This window comes from Hypanus sabinus, chromosome 7 (assembly GCF_030144855.1).
Source record: "Hypanus sabinus isolate sHypSab1 chromosome 7, sHypSab1.hap1, whole genome shotgun sequence".
NCBI classification, from domain to species: Eukaryota; Metazoa; Chordata; class Chondrichthyes; order Myliobatiformes; family Dasyatidae; genus Hypanus; species Hypanus sabinus.
In genome coordinates, this window is record NC_082712.1 from 180,191,881 (window position 1) to 180,213,608 (window position 21,728).

The 21,728-nt window shown below is 45.1% G+C and overlaps 1 protein-coding gene across 4 annotated transcripts in view; it reads left to right on the plus strand.

The window, feature by feature from the left end:
* Window positions 1-21,728, plus strand: part of phrf1 (PHD and ring finger domains 1) — a 188,827-nt gene that overhangs the window by 162,976 nt on the left and 4,123 nt on the right. For all 4 annotated transcript variants that reach the window (XM_059976263.1, XM_059976264.1, XM_059976265.1 and 1 more), the window contains 3 exons: window positions 1,420-1,577; window positions 6,751-7,032; window positions 11,034-11,162. In XM_059976263.1, the coding sequence (XP_059832246.1) occupies window positions 1,420-1,577; window positions 6,751-7,032; window positions 11,034-11,162 (569 nt within the window). The remainder of the gene's footprint in view (window positions 1-1,419; window positions 1,578-6,750; window positions 7,033-11,033; window positions 11,163-21,728) is intronic.

Below are 21,728 nucleotides of genomic sequence, written 5' to 3' on the forward strand. Positions count from 1 at the left end.
CCACCACAGCCTCGTAGAACCTCCTCAGCATTGTCCGGCAAATGTTAAAGAACCTTAGTCTCCTCAGGAAATAGAGAGGGCTCTGACCCTTCTTGTAGACAACCTCAGTGTTCTTTGACCAGCAGACTCAATAGGTCAAATGAAATGGATAGCAAACTCAGTGGGTCAAATGGCCCTATATTCTCCTATATCTTATGGTCTTGTATTTGTTCTCAGCAGTGGGGAAGGCTTGTTGACAGCATGGACAATATCCTGCACAGAATTATGGATACATGTATTAGTAGTGGACACTAATCCATGGGTAGCTTGCCAACAGTCAGGTGAGCTCATAAACAGGCCTTTCCGCCCACCATGTTTGTGCCAATCGTGAAGTTCTGTCTGTACACATCCTGTTCAGAATCAGAGTCAGGTTTAATATCACTGGTATATGTCATGAAATTTGTTGTTTTGCAGCAGCAGTAAATTGTAATACATAATTAAAAAAAACTAAATTAAAATTAAAAACATATTTTAAAAAATTAATTTGTTGCAAGGACGTGGCTGGGGACGAACCCAGGTGCAGGATACAGGCACTGAGGCAGAGTTGTTAGGCATTAGCACCACCATAAACGGAGAGCCGGTATCCAGGCGAGTCTTTATACAGAGACAAGGTTCACGTAGAGAATCCAGGAGATGATGCAGAACTTAGAACAGACAGCCTTAAACAACCATGAAACGAGGTTACTCATACAAGAGTTGACCAACGTGGCAGTTCTTTGTTGTGATTCTAGGTTTTTTATCTGCAGTTACTGATGGGAAGCAGGTGTGTAAAATGCTGACTTGGGAACGATTGGAAATCAGGCAAGGGGATTTAAGGCTCAATTAAAGAGGTAATGAGCCAATAGGCTGGTCCTGGACTTATTTCCACTGTCATAATCTACTTATTATTTAATTATTTATGGTTTTATATTGCTATATTTCTACACTATTCTTGGTTGGTGCGACTGTAATCAAACCCAATTTCCCTCGGGATCAATAAAGTATGTCTGTCTGTCTGTCTGTAATGGGGAATTGCCAGACAGGACCGTGACATAAGTGGTGCTAAAAGAGTAAGAAAAACACAGCTGTTGGCATTATGATGCCTTGGTGATTCCAAAGTGCTCATCCAGATGGCGTTTAAACTTTGTGAGAGTGTCTGGAGACCACCCTGTCTGGCAGTGTGTTCCAGACTTCAACCACCCATCTCAGAGGTCCTCATCCTCTCCAAACTCCTATTGCCCACTTTAAAGGTTACATTTAAGGTTATACAATACCTATGTTTAAAATCATACCATGTCTACTAGAACAAGTGATACTACAAGTGTGTTATTCTGGATGTTATTTGTTACATGATGGGAACAGGGATTGGCTTTGAGCTATAACCTGTCTATTTATTTGCAGGGACTCCAATGTCGTACAGGACACACAGATACAACAAAGAAAGCAGCTGGAAACCTCCAGAAACAAGTCAACCATCGAACCAAATGCCGATCTTTCAACCCCCTCCACCAAATTACATGATTCCTCCACCTGTTTTCCCTGGTCTGTTTCCACCGCAGGTTGGTGATGAGCCATACCCTGCTGCATACCTGCTCCACTGTTCAGTAGTGATGAAGCATTCACAGCTGAAGCAGCATTTTTATTTCCTCTCTGTGCAGGTTTCATTCCTGCGGTGCACAAGCATAAACATTCTAATTCACCTCTGTTCAATGAACTTCTGGTTGGATCTATACCCTCAATTCCATGACCCTTAAGTCGCATCACTTGTCCTTATTATATCAAAGTGTGGGAACCTGCTCTGTACAGAATGGCTGTTCTATTCCTAATAATGTCACAATGTCTCCACAATAAAACTACTGGAATATCCTTGCATTGTGAGAAGCACCATTCAAATGCTAATTATATTTTTCCTATATTCCTTACAGTTAAAACATATTGAACAGGCTGTCCAGTGTGAAGTTAAAATGTGCCCTTGTTAAGGGCACAACTTGGTAAGATGGTAGCCCAGGAAGCATTGTTTATTCGGAGAAACAGTGCAGAACAGGTCCTTGCAGCCTAGCAAGCCACCTATTGAATCAGAGCGTAATCAAGGGACAAGCTACAATAACCAATTAACCTAATAACCAGTATGTCTTTGGACTGTGGGATGAAACTGAAGCACCTGGAAAAAACACATGCTTATGGAAAGGATGTACAAATTTCTTCCAGAGGATGAATAAACTCTTCTCAGGCTTCCAGCCGGGTGCAGCTATCATCTACAACTGACGTTTCAATGGCAAACTCTGCTATCTTCTTTAGGGATGTTGTCTGGGTATGTCTAGTCCAGTGGTATATATACCCCCGTCGTCCATCCCTCAAGATTGATTAGTCCTTATCCAATCAAATTCCATTGTCCTACCTTGTTTACAGTTGAATTCCAGTTCTTAGAACGACACCTCAGTCTTTTAAAAAATTTTATTTCTCTAGTTTTATTCAATGGCTTCCTTTACCAGGCGCACCCAAAAGCCATTGGCACAGCACAGTCGTTTTGTACTGTCAAAGTCAATCCTGTGTTCTGCTAATGCTGATTTCCCTGGGTAACCCAAACAGATACATCTCATGTGCTCCTTGATGCACGTTTCCCACCTGGCCAATATACGCTGCTCGGTATTCACAGGGAATCCTGTAAACGCCAGGCGACCTGAGTCCCAGGTTGTCTTTAACCCACGTATGCTGTGATGGGCCAGATTAATTTTCTTCATCTTGTAGCCGTTCTGTAGGAGCGTCATGTGTAATCATCTTAATTTCCATGGAGAGACTTCCTAGGCCCTTAAAAGGGCTAACAGAAAAACCAGGAAACCTAATAAGCAGGAACCCGTCACTACTGCCTGTCTTCCCTATATTTCCACACTTTCTGAAAGGATTGTCAGGATTCAGAAGAAATACCGGATTAATACCATCCACAAACCCATAAGGAAGCTCAAATCACAGCTTATGGGGATCAAAGACGACCTGGGACTCAGGTCTGCTGGTGTTTACAGGATTCCCTGGGAATGCTGAGCAGCGTATATCAGCCAGACGCGATGCACGATGGAAACCCACATCAAAGAGAACGAGTGTTACCTGGAGAAATTGGCGGTCGCAGAACACTGTATTGGCAATGGCCGTAGGATTGACCTCAATGGTACAAAACTACTGTGTCGTGCCAATCGCTTTTGGGAAAGCCTGGTAGAGGAAGGCAGTGAAATAAGAGAATTTTAACAAAGACAAAAGCCTTGCTCTAAGTAAGAACTGGAATTCGATTGTAAACAAGGTGGGACAGCAGAAGCCCGATTGGATGAGGACTAACCAGTCAGGAGGGACAGACTACGGGGGTATAAATACCACCAGAGTAGACATACCCAGGCATCGTCCCTGAAGAAGATGGCAGAGTTCATCATTGAAACGTTAGTTATAATTGATACCTGTACCCAGCTGGAAGCCCGAGAAGAGTTTATTCATGATATACAGCCAGAATGCACTAGATCCTTCCTCTTCTTACAGAACACTGGAATTGAACGTTTGATGCCCCAGGCTGGAATAGTGTTGCACTAACTGCTACACTACTATGACATCCCATTTCTAATGGGTTATCACCCTGAAATTATAATTATATATCTCTCCCTCTTCCCCTCCCCCATTCCACTGCATCCTCCTTGTCCCCCTCCCCCATACCCCACCTCTCTCCTTTTCCCTCCCTCTGTGCCTCTCTCTTGCCCCTCTCTCCCCCTTCTGCCTTTCTCTCTCTCCCCCTCAATCTTCCCTCTGTCCCTGTCCCCTCCTCTCTCTGTCCTCCTCGCTCTCCTCTCTCCCTCCTCCCCACCTGCGCATTCTACCTGCCTTGCTGTCCAGCATTGGCTGAGCTTATTTTGGATGTCTAGCATCTGGTTTTGGATTTGAGGCTTGCAGTTCGAATTGGATTGGTTATTGTCACCAGCACTGAGTACTGTGACAAACTTGTTCTACATACCACTCATACAGATCATTTCATTACATCAGAGCATTGAGATAGTGCAAGTTAAAACAATAACTGAATGCAAAATAATTAAAAAAAATTTAAATAAGGATAAAGCTCTTCCAGCCCTTTGGAGCGCACCAGCCAGCAACCCCAATTTAACCCTAACCTAATCACAGTCCTGGTTAAAGATGCAGAGTATGGTAACAGAGACAGTGTAGTGCAGGCAGGCAAGGCAATAATGAGTTCAAGAGTCCATTTTATAATACAAGGAGACCCTTCTGTACTCCTATAACAAGCTGTCCCTTGAGTCTGCTGGCGTGTGCTTTCAGGCTTTTGTACCTTCTGTCTGATGGGTGAGGGAAGTAGAGAGAGTGTCCAAGGAGGATGGGCTCTTTGATTATGCCAAGCTGTGCCCATGGAGGGGAGGCTAGTTTCTGAGACCATGACATGAGACTTAGGATCAGAATTGGCCTCAACTTTGCAGTTTATGCTTTATGAAAATGGTACTGAGTTGTGATACACTTAGAAGGTTTCTGCTATGTACCTGGCCTCATGTAGTTTCTCTGCAAATCTTAGTTTCCCTGCAGATCCTAATAATTTCCTCCAATTGTGTTTTCCAGTTTTCTCCTACAACCCCTACCTGCCAATTCATTGCATTGTTCCCAACTTGAAGGGACAGTGTCAGTGCCTGTAATTCATCAGCTGACCACCAGAGGGTATGAGATTGCAGGGATTGACTTGGTTACTTAAGGTGAACCTTGTATCCAGTCCTGGGCCTGTAGTCAGGGAGAATTCTGTTTTGTGAATTTGGTGTGACCCCACGTGGATGTATATTTGAGCGTGAGCAGGGATCTATCTCACCATGTTGGGTCTTTCATTAAAGTCCAGTACAGTGGACAGTTCCTTGCTGCTTGTTTGCAAGGGCTTTCGCTTGATAATACACTCAGTGGCCACTTTATTCGGTACAAAAATAGAACTCAATGTGATCTCCTGCTGTAGCCCATCCACCTTAAGGTGAGGCGTGTTGTGCGTTCAGAGATCCTCTTCTGCACACCACTGTTGAAATGAGTTACTGTCATCTTCCTGTCAGCTTGAACCGGTCTGCTGTTCTCCTCTCACCTCTCTCATTAATAAGACATTTTTTGCCCACAGAACTACCACTCACTGGATGCTTTTTGTTTCTTGCACCATTACCTAAAAACTCTTGAGACTGTTGTGCATGAAAATCCCAGGAGATCAGCAGTTTCTGAGATACTCAAACCACCGTGTCTGGCACCAACCATCATTCCATGGTCAAAGCCATTTTGATCATGTTTCTTCCGCATTCTAATGTTTGGCCTGAACAACAACTGAACCTCTTGACCATGTCTGCACATAGCTGCCACATGATTGGCTGATTAGACATTTACATTAATGAGCAGATATACCTAATAAAGTAGCCACTGAGTGCATTTTATTCCCGAGTGTTGAATTTGACCCATTTCAGTGTCTATGACTACTGACCAATATTGAATGTAGCTTGCTCCTTGTTCTAATAACGTGCAGCATCTCAACTGTGCTGGTCACCCACTCCCCAGCCCAAATAATTAGCAGTGTTGGGGCAGTTGAGAAGGGCACCAAGGTGTCCTGCATGAGACACACAGAGTAGTGGTGGGGGCGGTGGCAGCTGCTGCCATTGTGTCCCTACTGAGCCATCTGCTTCTTCACAGCAGCGTGTCAAATGGGTCCAGGCCTGGTTAAGTGTCAAGACATGATGAAGGCCAGTATGTGTGATGTCCAGTGAGGAGGGCCCTTCTGTGAACTTTAGGAACCAGTTTTCTTCTTAAGGTCATCACCCCTACTGGGAAGTAGACCACCAACAGCAGCTTGACAGAATCCTCTGTCAGGGCCAGTCTTTCAAATTGTCCCCAGATAGCCCATCTTAATATTCTTCCCCTACCACAGATGAGGCTTTGGAGCTTTTGTTGGTGTTTCTGTAGCTCTGGGATTTTATGGGATGGAGTTGCTAGTCCCATGCCCTACCCTCCTCCTTGGGATTGCCCATATTGAAGTTTTGAGAAACAGTACTTAGGTTTTTGTTAATGGAGCCATGTGGAGACTAGCCATGGTGGGTAGCGTCTGCTCTTGGTGCACTGACATTACAGGCATTGACTGAAGCTCGACATGAATGCCTGAAATGATAACACTGTCTCTCCAAACACACTGCCTACCTTGCTGAGTTTATTTCAAATATGCAGTATCTGAATTTTTTTTTTTTGCTTTTGGGGCATGCAGTTTGATTGGAATTGGTTTACTAATGTCACACATACTGGAATACATTGAGATGCCTGTAACTTGCTGCCTCAGTACACAGTGCCTGCCCATCATGTCACTCTTCACTGTCTAAAATGAATGTTGTTTACATGGACTTTGACAAGGTCCCATGTGGGAGCTTCGTCAAGAAGGGTTAATCGCTCAGCATTCAAGATGAGGTAGTAAGTTAGATTAGGCATTGACTTCAAAGAAGAAGCCAGATAGTGGTAGTAGATGGTTACCTCTCTGACTGGAGGTCTGTGAATAATGGAATGCCACAGGGATCGGTGCTGGGTCCATTTGAGCTTGTTCAGCAGATTTGGTGATGACTCCAAGACTGGGGGTGTACTGGACAACAAGGAAGACTATCAAAGTTCACAGCGGGACCTGGACCCTTTGGGGAAAATGGGCTATAGTGTTCTATGAATTGATAACTAAAGGATTTTTTTCTTTTGTTCCTGCAGGCTTTCAACCAACTCAACATGCCGCCTCCATTCATGCCACCATTCCCACCACTGCACCCTCCACCCTACGCACCAGTCAGCCAGCCAGCCCCCCCGTATATCATGCAGGGGAACATCCCACTGATCGGCTCCACTCCAGTGCCTCCGTTACTTCCACAGCCCACCTACCAGGCTGGGACGGTTCCTGCTTCAACACCAGCTCCAGAACCACACGTGTCGCAAGTGGAAGGGAACCTGGATGCCGATAACAAAACCAGTGAGGACAAGACTCAGAATGAGAATGTAAGACAAAAAGAAAATTAGGTCATTCAGCCCGTTGAATATGCTCCACCATTCCATCACTGCTGATTTATTAAACCTTTCAACCCTATTCTCCTGCCTTCCCTCTACAACCTGTGACATCCTGACTAATCAAGAACCTATTAAATATAGGCTCCACTTTAAATATATCCAATGACGACCTCCACAGCTGTTTGTGGCAATGAATTCCACAGATTCACTACCCTTTGATGAAAGAAATTCTTTCTTATCTATGTTCTAAATGGACATCCCTCTACTCTGAGGCTGTGCCCTCTGGTTTTAGACTCCCCCACTATAGGAAACATCCTCTCCACATCCACTCTGTCTAGACCTTTCAATAGTCAATAGTTTTCAATGAGATTCCCCCTTCATTCTTCTAAACTCCAGTGAGTTGATGCCCAGAGCCATCAAATACTCCTCATACATCATTAACCCTTTCATTCACAGAATCATTCTCATGAACTTCCTCTGGTTCCTCTCCAGTGTAAGAGATGGGGAACAGAAAGAGAGAGGGAATGTTTGGGAAGAGGGAGAAGAAGGGAACATGTAAGGGAGAGAGTGAAAAGATGAGTGCTGGTGATACTATATTCAGCTGTCACAGCCTACTAATATTTCCCTCTGACCTGTAACTCTCGTCACCCCCAACTCCAGAATCCTCTGCTCACTCACTTACACCTGGCACGGTAGCATCGTACAGGCCAGTGACCAGGGTTCAATTCCACCCACATGGTCACAGGGTCAATGTACAAACTCAGCAGTGATAATTGTATCCCATTTGCAGGTGTTTATCAATGCTTCACTAATTGCTACGCTATCGTGCCAGCCCCAGTTTGCTTCATTATTTATAGGTTTATTGGTTTATTAGTGTCACATGCACAGAGATACAATGAAAAGCTGGTTTCTACAGATCAAATCATTACACAGTGCATTGAGCTAGAACAAGGAAATACAATATCAATGCCAAATAAAGTGTACAAGCTACTGAAAAAGTGCAGTACAGGTAAACAATAAAATGCAAGATCGTAATGAGGTAGATGGTGGCCAAGAGTCCATCTTATCGTACAAGAGGTCCAGTCAAGAGTCTCTGAGGGGTAGAAGGTAAAAGCTGTCCTTGAGTCTAGTGGGTCATGCTTTCAGGCTTTTGTATCTTCTGCTGAATGGGGTGGGGGGGGGGGAGGAGAGAAAAGAAAAACTGGGTGAGGTCTTTGATTTTGCTGGCTGTTTGAGGGTGCAAGAGATATAGACTGAGTCCATTAAGGGGAGCCCTTGTGTCCTGGCAACATCCTTGTAAATCTTTTCTGCACTTCTTCCAGTTTAACCACATTGTTCTTATACCAGGAAGATCAAAACTGTTAACAGTTGATCAGACTCACCAACGACTTATACCAGAAAATAATGTCCCAGTTCCTATACTCAGTACCTTGACAGATGAATGCCAGAGTGCTGAATGCCTTCACCACCCTGTCTATCTGTGACACTGCTTTCAATGAATTATACACCTGTACTCCTCAGTTCCTCTGTTTCATTACACTGCCTAGTGTCCTACCAGGTACTACACTAAAATGCATCACCTCACACTTCATTGAAATCCATTTGGCACTCCTTGGCCTACTTCCAATATCAACCTGTAATCTACGGGAAATAGCTTCTATTGTAGTTCTTCAAGTTGTGTATTAATTCACATAATGGGGATGAGCTCAGCAGGTCAGGCAGCATCTATGGATGGGACAAATCCCTTCATTGGGACTGGAAAAGAAGGGGAGGATTTTATGCGTGATGTTGAGTATTATTTCTTGTTTAATTGTAGAATGATATTTATTATTTATTAGTTTATGAGTTTATAAATGTCACATGTATGGAGATACAGTGAAAAGCTGGTCTTGCATCCTTTTTATACAGATGAAACCATTATACAATGCATTAAGCTAGAACAAGGAGAAACAATAACAGAATAAAGTGTTACAGTTACAGTGGGATAGAAGCTGTCCGTGAGCCTCCTGCTACATGCTTTCAGGCTTTTGTACCTTCTAGACGATAGGAGAGACCATGAGATACAGGAACAGAATTAGGGCATTTGGCACATTGCATCTGCTCTACCATTTCATCATGGCTGATCCAATTTTCCTCTCAGCCCAGTCTCCAGCCTTCTACCGGTATCCTTTCATGCCCTGACCAATCGAGAATCTATGAACCTCTGCTTTAAATATACATAAGGGCTTGACTCCACAGCTGCCTGTGGCAAAGAATTCAGCAGATTCACCACTCTCTGGCTGAAGCAATTCATTCTCATCTCTGTTCTAAAAAGATGTCCCTCTATTTTGAGGCTGTTTTTGGACTCTCCCACCAGAGGAAACATCCTCTCCACATCCACTCTATCGAGGCCTTTCACAATTCAATAGGTTTCAATGAGGCCCTAGAGCCATTGAACGCTCTTCATAAGACAAGCCATTGAATCCCGGAATCATTTTCGTGAACCTCCTTTGAACCCTCTCCTGTTTCAGCACGTCCTTTCTAAGATAAGGGCCCAAACCTGCTCACAATACTCCAAGTGAGGCTTCACCAGTGCTTTACAAAGTTTCAACAATACATCCTAGCTTTTATATTCTAGTCCTCTTAAAATAAATGATAACATTGCATTTGCCCTCCTCACCACAGATTCAACCTGCAAATTAATCTTTAGGGAATCCTTTTGCACTTCAATTTTTTTTGTATTTTCTCTCCACTTAGAAAATAGTCAACACTTGCATTTCTTCTACCAAAGTGCATAACCATACACTTTCTGACACTGTATTCCATCTGTAATTTCTTTGCCCATTCTAACCTAAGTCCTGTAGCCTCTTTACTTCCTCAAAACTACCTGCCCCTCCACCTATCTTCATATCGCCTGAAAACTTTGCAACAAAGCCATCAATCATCCAAATTACTGACATACAACTTAAAAAGAATTGGTCCCAACGCAGACCCCTGTAGAACACCACTAGTCACCAGCAGCCAGACAGAAAAGGTTGTCTTCATTCCAAAACTTTGTCTGCTGCCAATCAGCCAGTGCTTTATCCAAGCTAGAATCTTTCCTATAATATTATGGGCTCATAGCTTGTTAAGCAGCCTCATATGTGGCACCTTGACAAAGACCTGAAAATCCCAAGTACACAACATCAATTGGTTCTCCATTGTCTAACCTGCTTGTTACTTCTTCAAAGAATTCCAACAGATTTGCCAGGCAGGATTTTCCCTTGAGGAAACCATATTGACCACGGCGTATTTTAACATTTGCCTCCAAGTATCCTGAGACCTCATTCTTAATAATCAGCTCCAACATCTTCCCATCCACTGAGGTCAGACTAACTGGCCTATAGTTTCCTTTCTTCTCCCTCTCTCCCTTCTTGAAGAGTGGAATGACATTTGCAATTTTCCAGTCTTAATTACTAATGCCTCATGATCTCTTCAGCCACCTCTTTCAGAACCCTGGGGTGTACTCCATCTGGTCCTGGTCCAGATGTCTTATCTACCTTCAGACTTTTCAGTTTCCTAAGAACCTTCTGTCTAGCGAAGGAAGAAGAGAGAATGTCTGGAATCTTGCTGGCTGATGATGGAACAACACAGCATGTGCCACTCATGGTGGAATAAGCGTTATTCTGTCTTGTCAGTGGTTTTCACTGGGGTGAATCCATGTTTAAGGTTTATCTATTTTCTGCTCTTTGAAACTTTGCTTCTAGTCAAGGACTTTTCTTCTTGTGTGTTGTCTTTCTCAGTACACAGGGAGAATGTACAGCCTGTTTCGAAGAGCCTGTGATATGAATAATGAGTTGCTCAGACCTGTAGTTCAGAAAGGGAGAGAGGCTGTCCACTCCTAAACAGTAGCAATTATCTCCAGTCACACTCCTGGGGTAGTTAACATTTTCACTATCTCTCCAGTCACTCTCCTGGGGTAGGAAGGTTTATGATTGTCTACAAAAGGTGCTAATATTAAACTTTCCTTTCAGTATATAAAGAAATTGCACGTGCAGGAGAGAGCTGTTGAAGAGGCAAAGTTAGCATTAAAGCCGTATTACCAGAATAAGGAGATCACCAAAGAGGAGTACAAGGAGATCCTGCGTAAAGCGGTACAGAAGGTAAGACCTGGGTGCATCAACTGTTGGATGGGTGGTGGCAGCTGGTCCTGATATCTGATCACTGTAGACGTTCATAGTGGGGGAATCTCCAAACCATCATTGAACCACTGTTTGTTAGGGTTTGTTGACTGTTTAGTTGATCATTAAATTTAAAAGTGAGGGAATGTGGCTGTTTTGAGAATTTGAAAATAGAAAATGATCCTTCTCCAGTCAAAGTATGAAAGTCATAGAGAGGCAGAGTGTATACCAGAATGACCGTGGAGTGGTGGGGTGTGTACCAGAATGACCGTGGAGTGGTGGGGTGTATACCAGAATGACCGTGGAGTGGTGGGGTGTATACCAGAATGACCGTGGAGTGGTGGGGTGTATACCAGAATGACCGTGGAGTGGTGGGGTGTATACCAGAATGACCGTGGAGTGGTGGGGTGTGTACCAGAATGACCGTGGAGTGGTGGGGTGTGTACCAGAATGACCGTGGAGTGGTGGGGTGTGTACCAGAATGACCGTGGAGTGGTGGGGTGTGTACCAGAATGACCGTGGAGTGGTGGGGTGTGTACCAGAATGACCGTGGAGTGGTGGAGTGTGTACCAGAATGACCGTGGAGTGGTGGGGTGTGTACCAGAATGACCGTGGAGTGGTGGGGTGTGTACCAGAATGACCGTGGAGTGGTGGGGTGTGTACCAGAATGACCGTGGAGTGGTGGGGTGTGTACCAGAATGACCGTGGAGTGGTGGGGTGTGTACCAGAATGACCGTGGAGTGGTGGGGTGTGTACCAGAATGACCGTGGAGTGGTGGGGTGTGTACCAGAATGACCGTGGAGTGGTGGGGTGTGTACCAGAATGACCGTGGAGTGGTGGGGTGTGTACCAGAATGACCGTGGAGTGGTGGGGTGTGTACCAGAATGACCGTGGAGTGGTGGGGTGTGTACCAGAATGACCGTGGAGTGGTGGGGTGTGTACCAGAATGACCGTGGAGTGGTGGGGTGTGTACCAGAATGACCGTGGAGTGGTGGGGTGTGTACCAGAATGACCGTGGAGTGGTGGGGTGTGTACCAGAATGACCGTGGAGTGGTGGGGTGTGTACCAGAATGACCGTGGAGTGGTGGGGTGTGTACCAGAATGACCGTGGAGTGGTGGGGTGTGTACCAGAATGACCGTGGAGTGGTGGGGTGTGTACCAGAATGACCGTGGAGTGGTGGGGTGTGTACCAGAATGACCGTGGAGTGGTGGGGTGTGTACCAGAATGACCGTGGAGTGGTGGGGTGTGTACCAGAATGACCGTGGAGTGGTGGGGTGTGTACCAGAATGACCGTGGAGTGGTGGGGTGTGTACCAGAATGACCGTGGAGTGGTGGGGTGTGTACCAGAATGACCGTGGAGTGGTGGGGTGTGTACCAGAATGACCGTGGAGTGGTGGGGTGTGTACCAGAATGACCGTGGAGTGGTGGGGTGTGTACCAGAATGACCGTGGAGTGGTGGGGTGTGTACCAGAATGACCGTGGAGTGGTGGGGTGTATACCAGAATGACCGTGGAGTGGTGGGGTGTGTACCAGAATGACCGTGGAGTGGTGGGGTGTGTACCAGAATGACCGTGGAGTGGTGGGGTGTGTACCAGAATGACCGTGGAGTGGTGGGGTGTGTACCAGAATGACCGTGGAGTGGTGGGGTGTGTACCAGAATGACCGTGGAGTGGTGGGGTGTGTACCAGAATGACCGTGGAGTGGTGGGGTGTGTACCAGAATGACCGTGGAGTGGTGGGGTGTATACCAGAATGACCGTGGAGTGGTGGGGTGTGTACCAGAATGACCGTGGAGTGGTGGGGTGTGTACCAGAATGACCGTGGAGTGGTGGGGTGTGTACCAGAATGACCGTGGAGTGGTGGGGTGTGTACCAGAATGACCGTGGAGTGGTGGGGTGTGTACCAGAATGACCGTGGAGTGGTGGGGTGTGTACCAGAATGACCGTGGAGTGGTGGGGTGTGTACCAGAATGACCGTGGAGTGGTGGGGTGTGTACCAGAATGACCGTGGAGTGGTGGGGTGTGTACCAGAATGACCACCAGTCTTCTGCTGTCCATTGGAAAGGGGAACCTCTGTCCTGGTCTGGGCCAGCCCACCTCTTCCTATCTGTTCTACTGTGCCAGCTGGCTAAAGCCAACATTCTTCACTTGAGTTTGTTTGTCAGAGGGTTATAGCTCAAGAGGCAGAGGCTAAGGTCTTCTGTTAAGTTATTCGTTCATTCTTTCTGATTGCACAGTTCAAGAGGCAGTCAGGGCAGTGGTGTTCTCCTCTTGTTCAATGTGGGAAGGCTGGGTGTCCTCCAGTGCTCCTGATGATGAAGAAGAGCTTCAGGCTGCAGCTTCTTACAGATGGTATTAGGGAGCTGGAGCTGGATAACCTACGGATCTTTCCAGACCCTGAGAGGGTAATTGACAGGAATTGCTGATTGGCATTCACACCTAGTTTGCAAGAGGCAGCTAGCTGAGTGCCCATCAGGAGAGAGTAAGGACTAGGCAGACAGTGCAGGGTGCAATGGTCGTTACCCTCAATAATAAGTATATCCTTTGGATATGGTTGGAGGGACAACCTACCAGGGAAAAACCACAGCAGTCCTATCTCAGTGATTACGAGAAAGGTTGATGAAGGAAAGGCTGTGGGCGTTGTCTATGTAGACTGTAGCAAGGACTTTGACAAGGGAAGATGGTCCAGAAAGCCGAGTCACTTGACATTCAAGATGAGGTAGTAAATTGAATTCAACATTGTCTTTGCTGGATACGTCATAGAGTGTTTGTAAATGGTTGCCGCTCTAACTTTGAGTCCTATGGCTAGTGGTGTGCTGCAGGAATTGGTGTTGGGTCTGTTGTTTATCATCTGTATCAACGATCTGGATGATAATGTAATAAATTAGATGAGCGTATTTGCAGATGACACCAAAGTTGGGCGAGGAGAACTATCAAAGCTTGCTACGGGATCTGGACCAGCTGGAAAAATGAGCTGAAAAATGGCAGATGAAATTTAATGCAGACCAGTGTGAGGAGTGGCACTTTGGGAGGACAAACCAGGGTAGGGTTTACAAGTTGAGTGGTAGGACACTGAGGAGTGTGGTAGAACAGAGGGATCTGGGAATTCCCTGAAACCTTGTTCCAGTAAGACAGCAGTGCACTTGAATGCAGTGACTTCAGTGGGGTCAACCAAAGTCTTATTGTCTGTTTTTTAAGCATATCTGTTATGGTTGCAAGACTGTGCTGGACATTAAGGACTGTAAGTCTACCCCATCAGCCAGTTGCTTGGTGGTGAAACTAAAGGAGCTGGATTGGTTGCGGATTGTATTGCTGTCTGCGTCAGAGAGTAGTTGGTGCATGAAAGTGGTGTGGACATTAGTAACGTGGAATACTGCAAGTTTGGTTCACTGTTTCATTGGTGAGACGGGAGAGCTGCATAGCCTCGGTCATAGCAAGGACTAGGCCTCAAACTGTGGTTTCACTATTTTCAGTGAGAGAGGCATTGGAGTCGCTATGGTCCACTGGAGTACTGGAGGTGGTGTGGCGTGGTGTCAGTGCTACCCACAGTGTTCGCACAGCAGGAGACAGGATGTATCGTGTTCAACAGCAGACTGCTGCAATATTCATCGACTCAGTGACTTGAACTATTTTTTTTGTGTGACTATTCTACTGCTACCTTGTATGTGTCTTGTACTGTGAATGACTGTTGGTAATGTGTTCTGCACCTTGGTCCCAGAGTAACACTTTCATTGGGCTGTATTCATGTATGGTTAAATGACAATTGAACTTGAACTTAAAGTTGGTGTCACAGGTAGATAGGATTGTAAAGGGAATTTTTGGCACATTGAATTTCGTAAGTCAAGGCACTGAGTACAGGAGTTGGAATGTTATGTTGAAGTTGTATAAGACATTGGTGAGGCCTAATTTAGAGTATTGTGTGCAGTTTTGGTCACCAACCAACAGGAAAGATAGCTAAAAGCTTAAAAGAGTGTGGGAAAATATACAGGTAATGTTGCTGGGACTTGAAAACCTGAGTAATAGGGAAAGGCTGAATAGGATAGGGCTTTTTTCCCTGAAATGTAGGAGAATGAGGGGAGATTTGATGGTACTATACAAAATGATGGGGGATATAGATAGTGTAAATGCTTACAGATGTTTTTCCCTCAGGTTGGGTGTAGAGTTCATAGGTTAAGGGTGAAAGGTGAAATATTTATGGGGAACCTAAAAGGGAACATTTTTGCTCAGAGAGTGGAATGAGCTTCCAGCAGAATTAGTGAATGCAGGTTCAATTGTAACATTAAGAGAAGTTTATTTAAGTATGTGGCAGTGGTATGGAGGGCTGTGGTCTGGGTGCGGGTCAATAGGACAAGACAGTTAAGAGACAACCAGTTACTATGGGTCCACAGTATGTATAAGGTCTTCAGCAAACTTCCCTCACCAGTTACTGTGGGTCCACGGTACATACAGGGTCTTCAACAGACTTCTCCCACCAGTTACTGTGGGTCCATAAGGCTGTAAGACATAGGAACAGAATTAGGCCATTCATCCCATTGAATCTGATCTGCCATTCCATATCCCACTCAACCCCATACACCTGCCTTCTCACCATATCCTTTGATGCCCACTGATCAGGAAATTATCACCTTCCGCCTTAAACATACACACGGAATTCCACCGCAGGCTAGCATGGCAATCCACAGATTTACTCTCTCTAGCGAAAAAAAAAATCATCCTTAGCTCTGTTCTAAAGGGTTGTGAGGCCGTGTCCTCTGGTTCTGGATACCCCCAGCGTTTACAGTCCCAAAGCTGCCAAATGCTCCTCATATGTTAGCCCCTTCATTCCCAGAATCATCCTCGTGAACCTCCTGTGGACTCTGTCCAATGACGGCACGTCCTTTCTGAGGTATGAGGCCCAAAACTGTTGACAATACTCCAAGTGCAGCCTGACTGGTGTCTTATAAAGGCTCAGTCCTGCTGCAAGCTCATTGCTTCCTCAGCACTACCTAACCCTCCACCAATCTTTGTATCATCGGCTAACTTCCCCACAAAGCTATCAATTCCTTTATCTAAATCATTGATAAACAACATGAAAAGTAGCAGTCCCAATGCTGACCCGAGGAACATCACTAGTCACTGGCAGCCAACCAGAAAAGACCCCTTTTATTCCCACTCACTGCCTCCTGCCTGTCAGCCATTCTGCTATCCATGCCAGTATCTTTTCTGTAGCACTGTAGGATTTTATCTTGTTAAGCAGCTTCATGTGTGGCACTTTATTGAATACCTTCTGAAAAATCCAAGTAAATGACAACCACTGCCGCTCCGTTGTCCAACCTGCTTGTTACTTCCTTGTGGAACTTTTAACAGATTTGTCAGGCAAGATTTCCCTTCACAGAAGCTATGCTGACTTTGACTAGTGATCTCTTATCATTAGTCTCCAAGTACCTCGAAACCTCATCCTTAATAATAGATTCCAACACTTTTCCAACCACTGAAGATAGGTTAACTAGCCTATAAAAATGCTTTCTTTTGCCTTCTTCCCTTCTCAAGAGTGGAGTGAAATGTGCAATCTTCTAATCCTTCAGCATCACGCCAGAGTCCAGTGATTCTTGAAAGATCATGACCAATGCATCTGTTATCTCCTCAGCAGCCTTTCTCAGGACTCTGGGATGTAGTCCGTCTGGTCCAGTTGACTTACCCACCTTAACACCTTTGAATTTGCCTAGCACTTTTTCCTTTGTAATAGCAATGCCCCTGACCCCTGTTTCCTGACACTCACGGTCCTCAGCCACTCACAGCTAATGTCTTCCAGAGTGAAGATAGATGCAAAGACCCCGTTAGGTTCATCTGCCATTTCTTTGTCCCCCATTACTACCTCACCAGCATCATTTTCCAGTGGTCCAATATCAACTCATCTCCCTTGTACACTTTATATAACTGAAAAGACTTGGCACCCTGCTTCATATTATTGACTAGTCTGCCCTCATATTTCATCCTTTCCCTTCTTATAGCTTTCCTAGTTGCCTTTTGTTGGATTTTAAAAGCTTCCCAATCATCCAACTTTTGCTACCTTGCATGCCCTTTCCTTGGCATGTATGCAGTCCTTAACTTCCTTTGTCAGCCACAGTTGCATCCCTGCCATTTGAGAACTTCTTCCTCTGTGGAACAAATCTGTCCTGCGCCTTGTGAACTATTCCTAGAAACTTCAGCCATCTCTGCTCTGCGGTCATCCCCATCAGTATCCTCCTTCAGTCCACCTGGACAAGCTCCTCTCTCATGCCTCTGTAATTCCATTGCAGTATTGATACATGTGAGTTATGCTTCTGCCTCTCAAACTGCAGTATGAATCATATTATGATCACTGCCTCCTAGTGGGTTCTTTTACATTAAGCTTCCAAATAAGATCTGGATTATTACACAACACTCAATCTAAGATGGCCTATCATCGTGTAATTTCAAGCTTAAACTGCTCTAAAAAGCCATCTGATAGGCATTCAACAAATTCCCTCTCTTGCGTTCTGACACAATTTGATACCCTCAATCCCCTTGCAAATTGAAGTCCCCCAGTACAATTGTGTTATTACCCTTATTACATGCCTTTTGCTTTGAAATCTCAATCCCACATGTTGGCTACTATTTGGAGGCCTATATATGATTCCCATAATGTTTTTTTGACCTTTGCAATTTCTTAACTCCACCCACAAAGACTCCACATTCTCTGGGCCTGTATCACCTATTTCTAAAGATGTAATTCCATCGCTTAACAACAGAGCCACACCACTGCCTATGTCTTCCTACCTGTCCTTTCAATACAAAGTATATTTTTGGTGTTAGCTCCCAATAATGACCTTCTTTCAGACACGACTCAGTGATACCCACAATGTCATACCGACCAATCTCTAATTGCGTAGTGCCTACAGGGTGTGTAGCAAACTTCCCTCACTGTTACTCTTGAGTCCACAGTACATACAGGGCCACCAGCAAACTTCCCTTTGCAGTTACTGTGGATCCACGGTACACATAGGGCATGCAGCAGACCTTCCTCACTAAAAGCTTTAAGTAAGCTAGGTTAATTTTTACCACTAACTCATCGCCAACTAACATTGGGTTTTCCCTACAGATTGATTAAATAAGCATTTTAGTTTCCCCAGCTGCTAACAAGATATTAGAGCTTGAGGCTGTGTCTCCGTTGGTACAATATCATCATAGAATTATGTACAATTTAGCTATCATTTCAAACAAACACTCCCCCAATGAGTCAGTGAGCTGTTTCCCTTCCACTCTTCCTTCAGCACAGCAGCTGATCAAAGTTCAAAGTAAATTTATTATCAAAGTATGTCCAGTATATCATACCATTTTCTGGCAGGGATTTACAGGGTAATGAAAGACATACAATAGAATTTTGCTAAAAATTGTACATAAATAGACAATTACTAGTTGGTTGTCTTATCATATCCAACGATGACTGGAGACAGGTGTGGCAGAGTTTTTAAAGTGGAAAAGCTGTTAGACTGGGGCAGTTCCACTCTCTCGACCTTGGAAGTCCAGGTCCAGTGGTACGAGTAGCCGTCACAATTGGAGTCTTCCTTGGTTGCAGTGGATGACGATGACTTCTGTGCCCTGTCATGCCCTTTGCTCTCTGTGGAGCTTGGCAGAACCGTCTTCCTGGCCGTTGGATCTCACTGTCAATCTTATCCACTCAGTCTTCCAGATCTGACTTCACATGTTAGGACAGGCATGTCCTTATCTCGCCTGCCGACTACCCTCACCTGGTTTACCCCACCTGTCGAAGTGGTGTAGCGGGGTGTGGCCACTGTCACATGCAAACAGCTACTTGGAGATACAGGTGAGAACTGAATGACCAGTGGGGACCAAATGTGAGTGAGCTTCCCCAGAGTGGACACAACCTCCTTCACCAGAGGTGTTGCCCCTCCTTAGGCTCTCCATACATCCCAGACAAGGACTGCGAAACACCAAAGCAGAAAAATAAGCCAAACTGTGTAAATAAAGTAATATTGAAAACATGAGTTGTAGAGAGTCCTTGAAAGTGAGTGTGTAGGTCAGTGTTGTGAGTGAATTTATCCACACTGGTTCAGCGACCGGATGGTTGTAGGTAAATACTTGATGCTGGGGGTCCTAGATGCTGGTTGCTGTTTTACTGTGTCAGTGCTCCTTGTAAACGTGTTTGATGAAGAGGGCTTTGCCTGTGATGGGCAATTAACCCATGTGTTGCTCAGTGGACTGGGCATGGCAGAAACTCTCTCCCGCTGCTGCTTTGACATTTGTCTTAATTGTGAGATATGTTGAATGGACAAGTTCCTTCCCATGTTGGACATGTTGAAAGAAACACTAGATCAATTTGTCACATGTATATTGAAACATTTAGTGAAATGCATCGTTGGTGTCATTGAACAACACAGACCCAGGATTGTGCTGGGGGCGGTCTGCAAGCGTCTACTTCCAGTGCCAATGTAGCATGCCCAAAACTTATTAACCCTAACCCATATGTCTTTGGAAGATGGGAAGAAACCAGAACACCTGGAAGAAAGCTACAAAGTCATGGGGAGAATATTGCAAATTTCTTACAGACAGCAGCCGGAATTGAACCCTGATTGCAGGTGCTGTAAAGCATTTCACTAACCACTACGCTACCCTGCCGCCCCACCAACTACTGTGCTGCTAGCGCAGTCGCAACTGTCAGTTTATAGTGAGGATCCACAAGCAGGTTCCAATTAACATATCGTTAATGTGTGTTGTTGGGTAAGGAGTGGTTGTGCTGAGCAAATCCAGGGTAAATGTTACTAGACTATTTCCTCTTCTTCTTAAGCCCATCACACCCACTGGGGCATAGGCCAACAACAGCAACTGGCCAGAGCCCTCTGTCCTGGGCCAGCCTTTCACTTTACATAAGAACATAAGAGATAGGAGCAGGAGTAGGCCAATCGGCCCCTCAAGCCTGCTCCGCCATTCAGCAAGATCATGGCTGATCCAATCTTAACTCTAGTTTTCACCGAATCCCACAAGGCAACAGTGCCAACCAACAGGGCACCATGCCTCCCATTTTATTTTATTATTCATCCCGCCCAAACCCATGTGATCACCCAGGGAAAAAAAAAACGATTTGCCAATTGAGGAGAAAAAATCTGGAAAATTCCTCTCCGACCCATCCAGGCTATCGAAAACTAGTCCAGGAGATCACATGGCTGATCTAAACCTAGCCTCATGTCCACTTACCTGCTCGCTCACTGTATCCCCTAATGCCATTTTTATCCAGGAAAATGCCTATCTCCGTTTTGAATTTATTGAGTGTAGAAGCTTTCACAGCTCTCTGGGGCAGTAAATTCCACAGCCCCACTACCCTCTGAGTGAAGAAATTTCTCCTCATCTCAGTCCTGGAACAGCATCCCCTTATTTTAAGATTATGCCCCCTAGTCCTAGTTTCACCCATCATTGGGAGCACTTTGCCCGCATCCACCCGATCAAGCCCCTTCACAATCTTATATGTTTCAATAAGATCGCCTCTCATTCTTCGGAACTACAATGAGCAGAGTCCCAATCTACTCAACCTCTCATCATACATCAACCGACCCATCCCCGGAATTAACCTAGTGAACCTTCTCTGCACTTCCTCGAGAGCCAGTATGTCCTTTCTTAAATATGGACACCAGAACTGCAGTACTCCAGGTGTGGTCTCACCAATACCCGGTACAACTGCAGTAAGACCTCCCTGTTCTTATACTCCATCCCCCTAGCAATAAAAGCCAGCATTCCATTGGCCTTCTTGACCACCTGCTGCACTTGCATACTAACTTTTTGTGTTTCCTGCACCAGGACCCCCAGATCCCTTTGCACAGAAGCACTTTCCAGTTTCTGTCCATTTAGATAGTAACTTGCTCTATTATTTTTCCTGCCAAAGTGCAAGACCTCACACTTGTCAGTATTATATTTCATCTGCCAAATGTCTGCCCAATCAATCAGCCTATCTATGTCCCCCTGCAGGGTTTCAATGTCCTCCGCACTCATTACACTCCCTCCCATCTTTGTGTCATCAGCAAACTTCGATACGTTGCACTTAGTCCCTTTCTCCAAATCATTAATACAGATTGTAAAGACTTGGGGTCCCAACACCGACCCTTGCGGAACACCACTAGTCACCAACTGCCAGTCTGAGAATAAACCATTTATCCCAACTCTCTGTTTTCTGTTAGAAAGCCAATCCTCCACCCATGCCAGAATATTATCCCCAATCCCATGATTTTTTACTTTAAGTAATAATCTTTGGTGTGGCACCTTGTCAAATGCCTTTTGGAAGTCCAAATACACCACATCCACTGGTTCCCCTTTATCTACCCTATATGTTATGTCCTCAAAGAACTCCAACAAATTTATCAAATATGACTTCCCTTTTGTAAAGCCATGCTGACTTTGTCCTATTAAACTATGTTTATCCAAATGCCCTGTTACTGTTTCCTTAATTATCGATTCCAACATTTTGCCAACCACAGATGTTAGGCTAACTGGCCTATAATTCCCAGCCTTCTGTCTATTGCCCTTTTTAAATAAAGGAGTT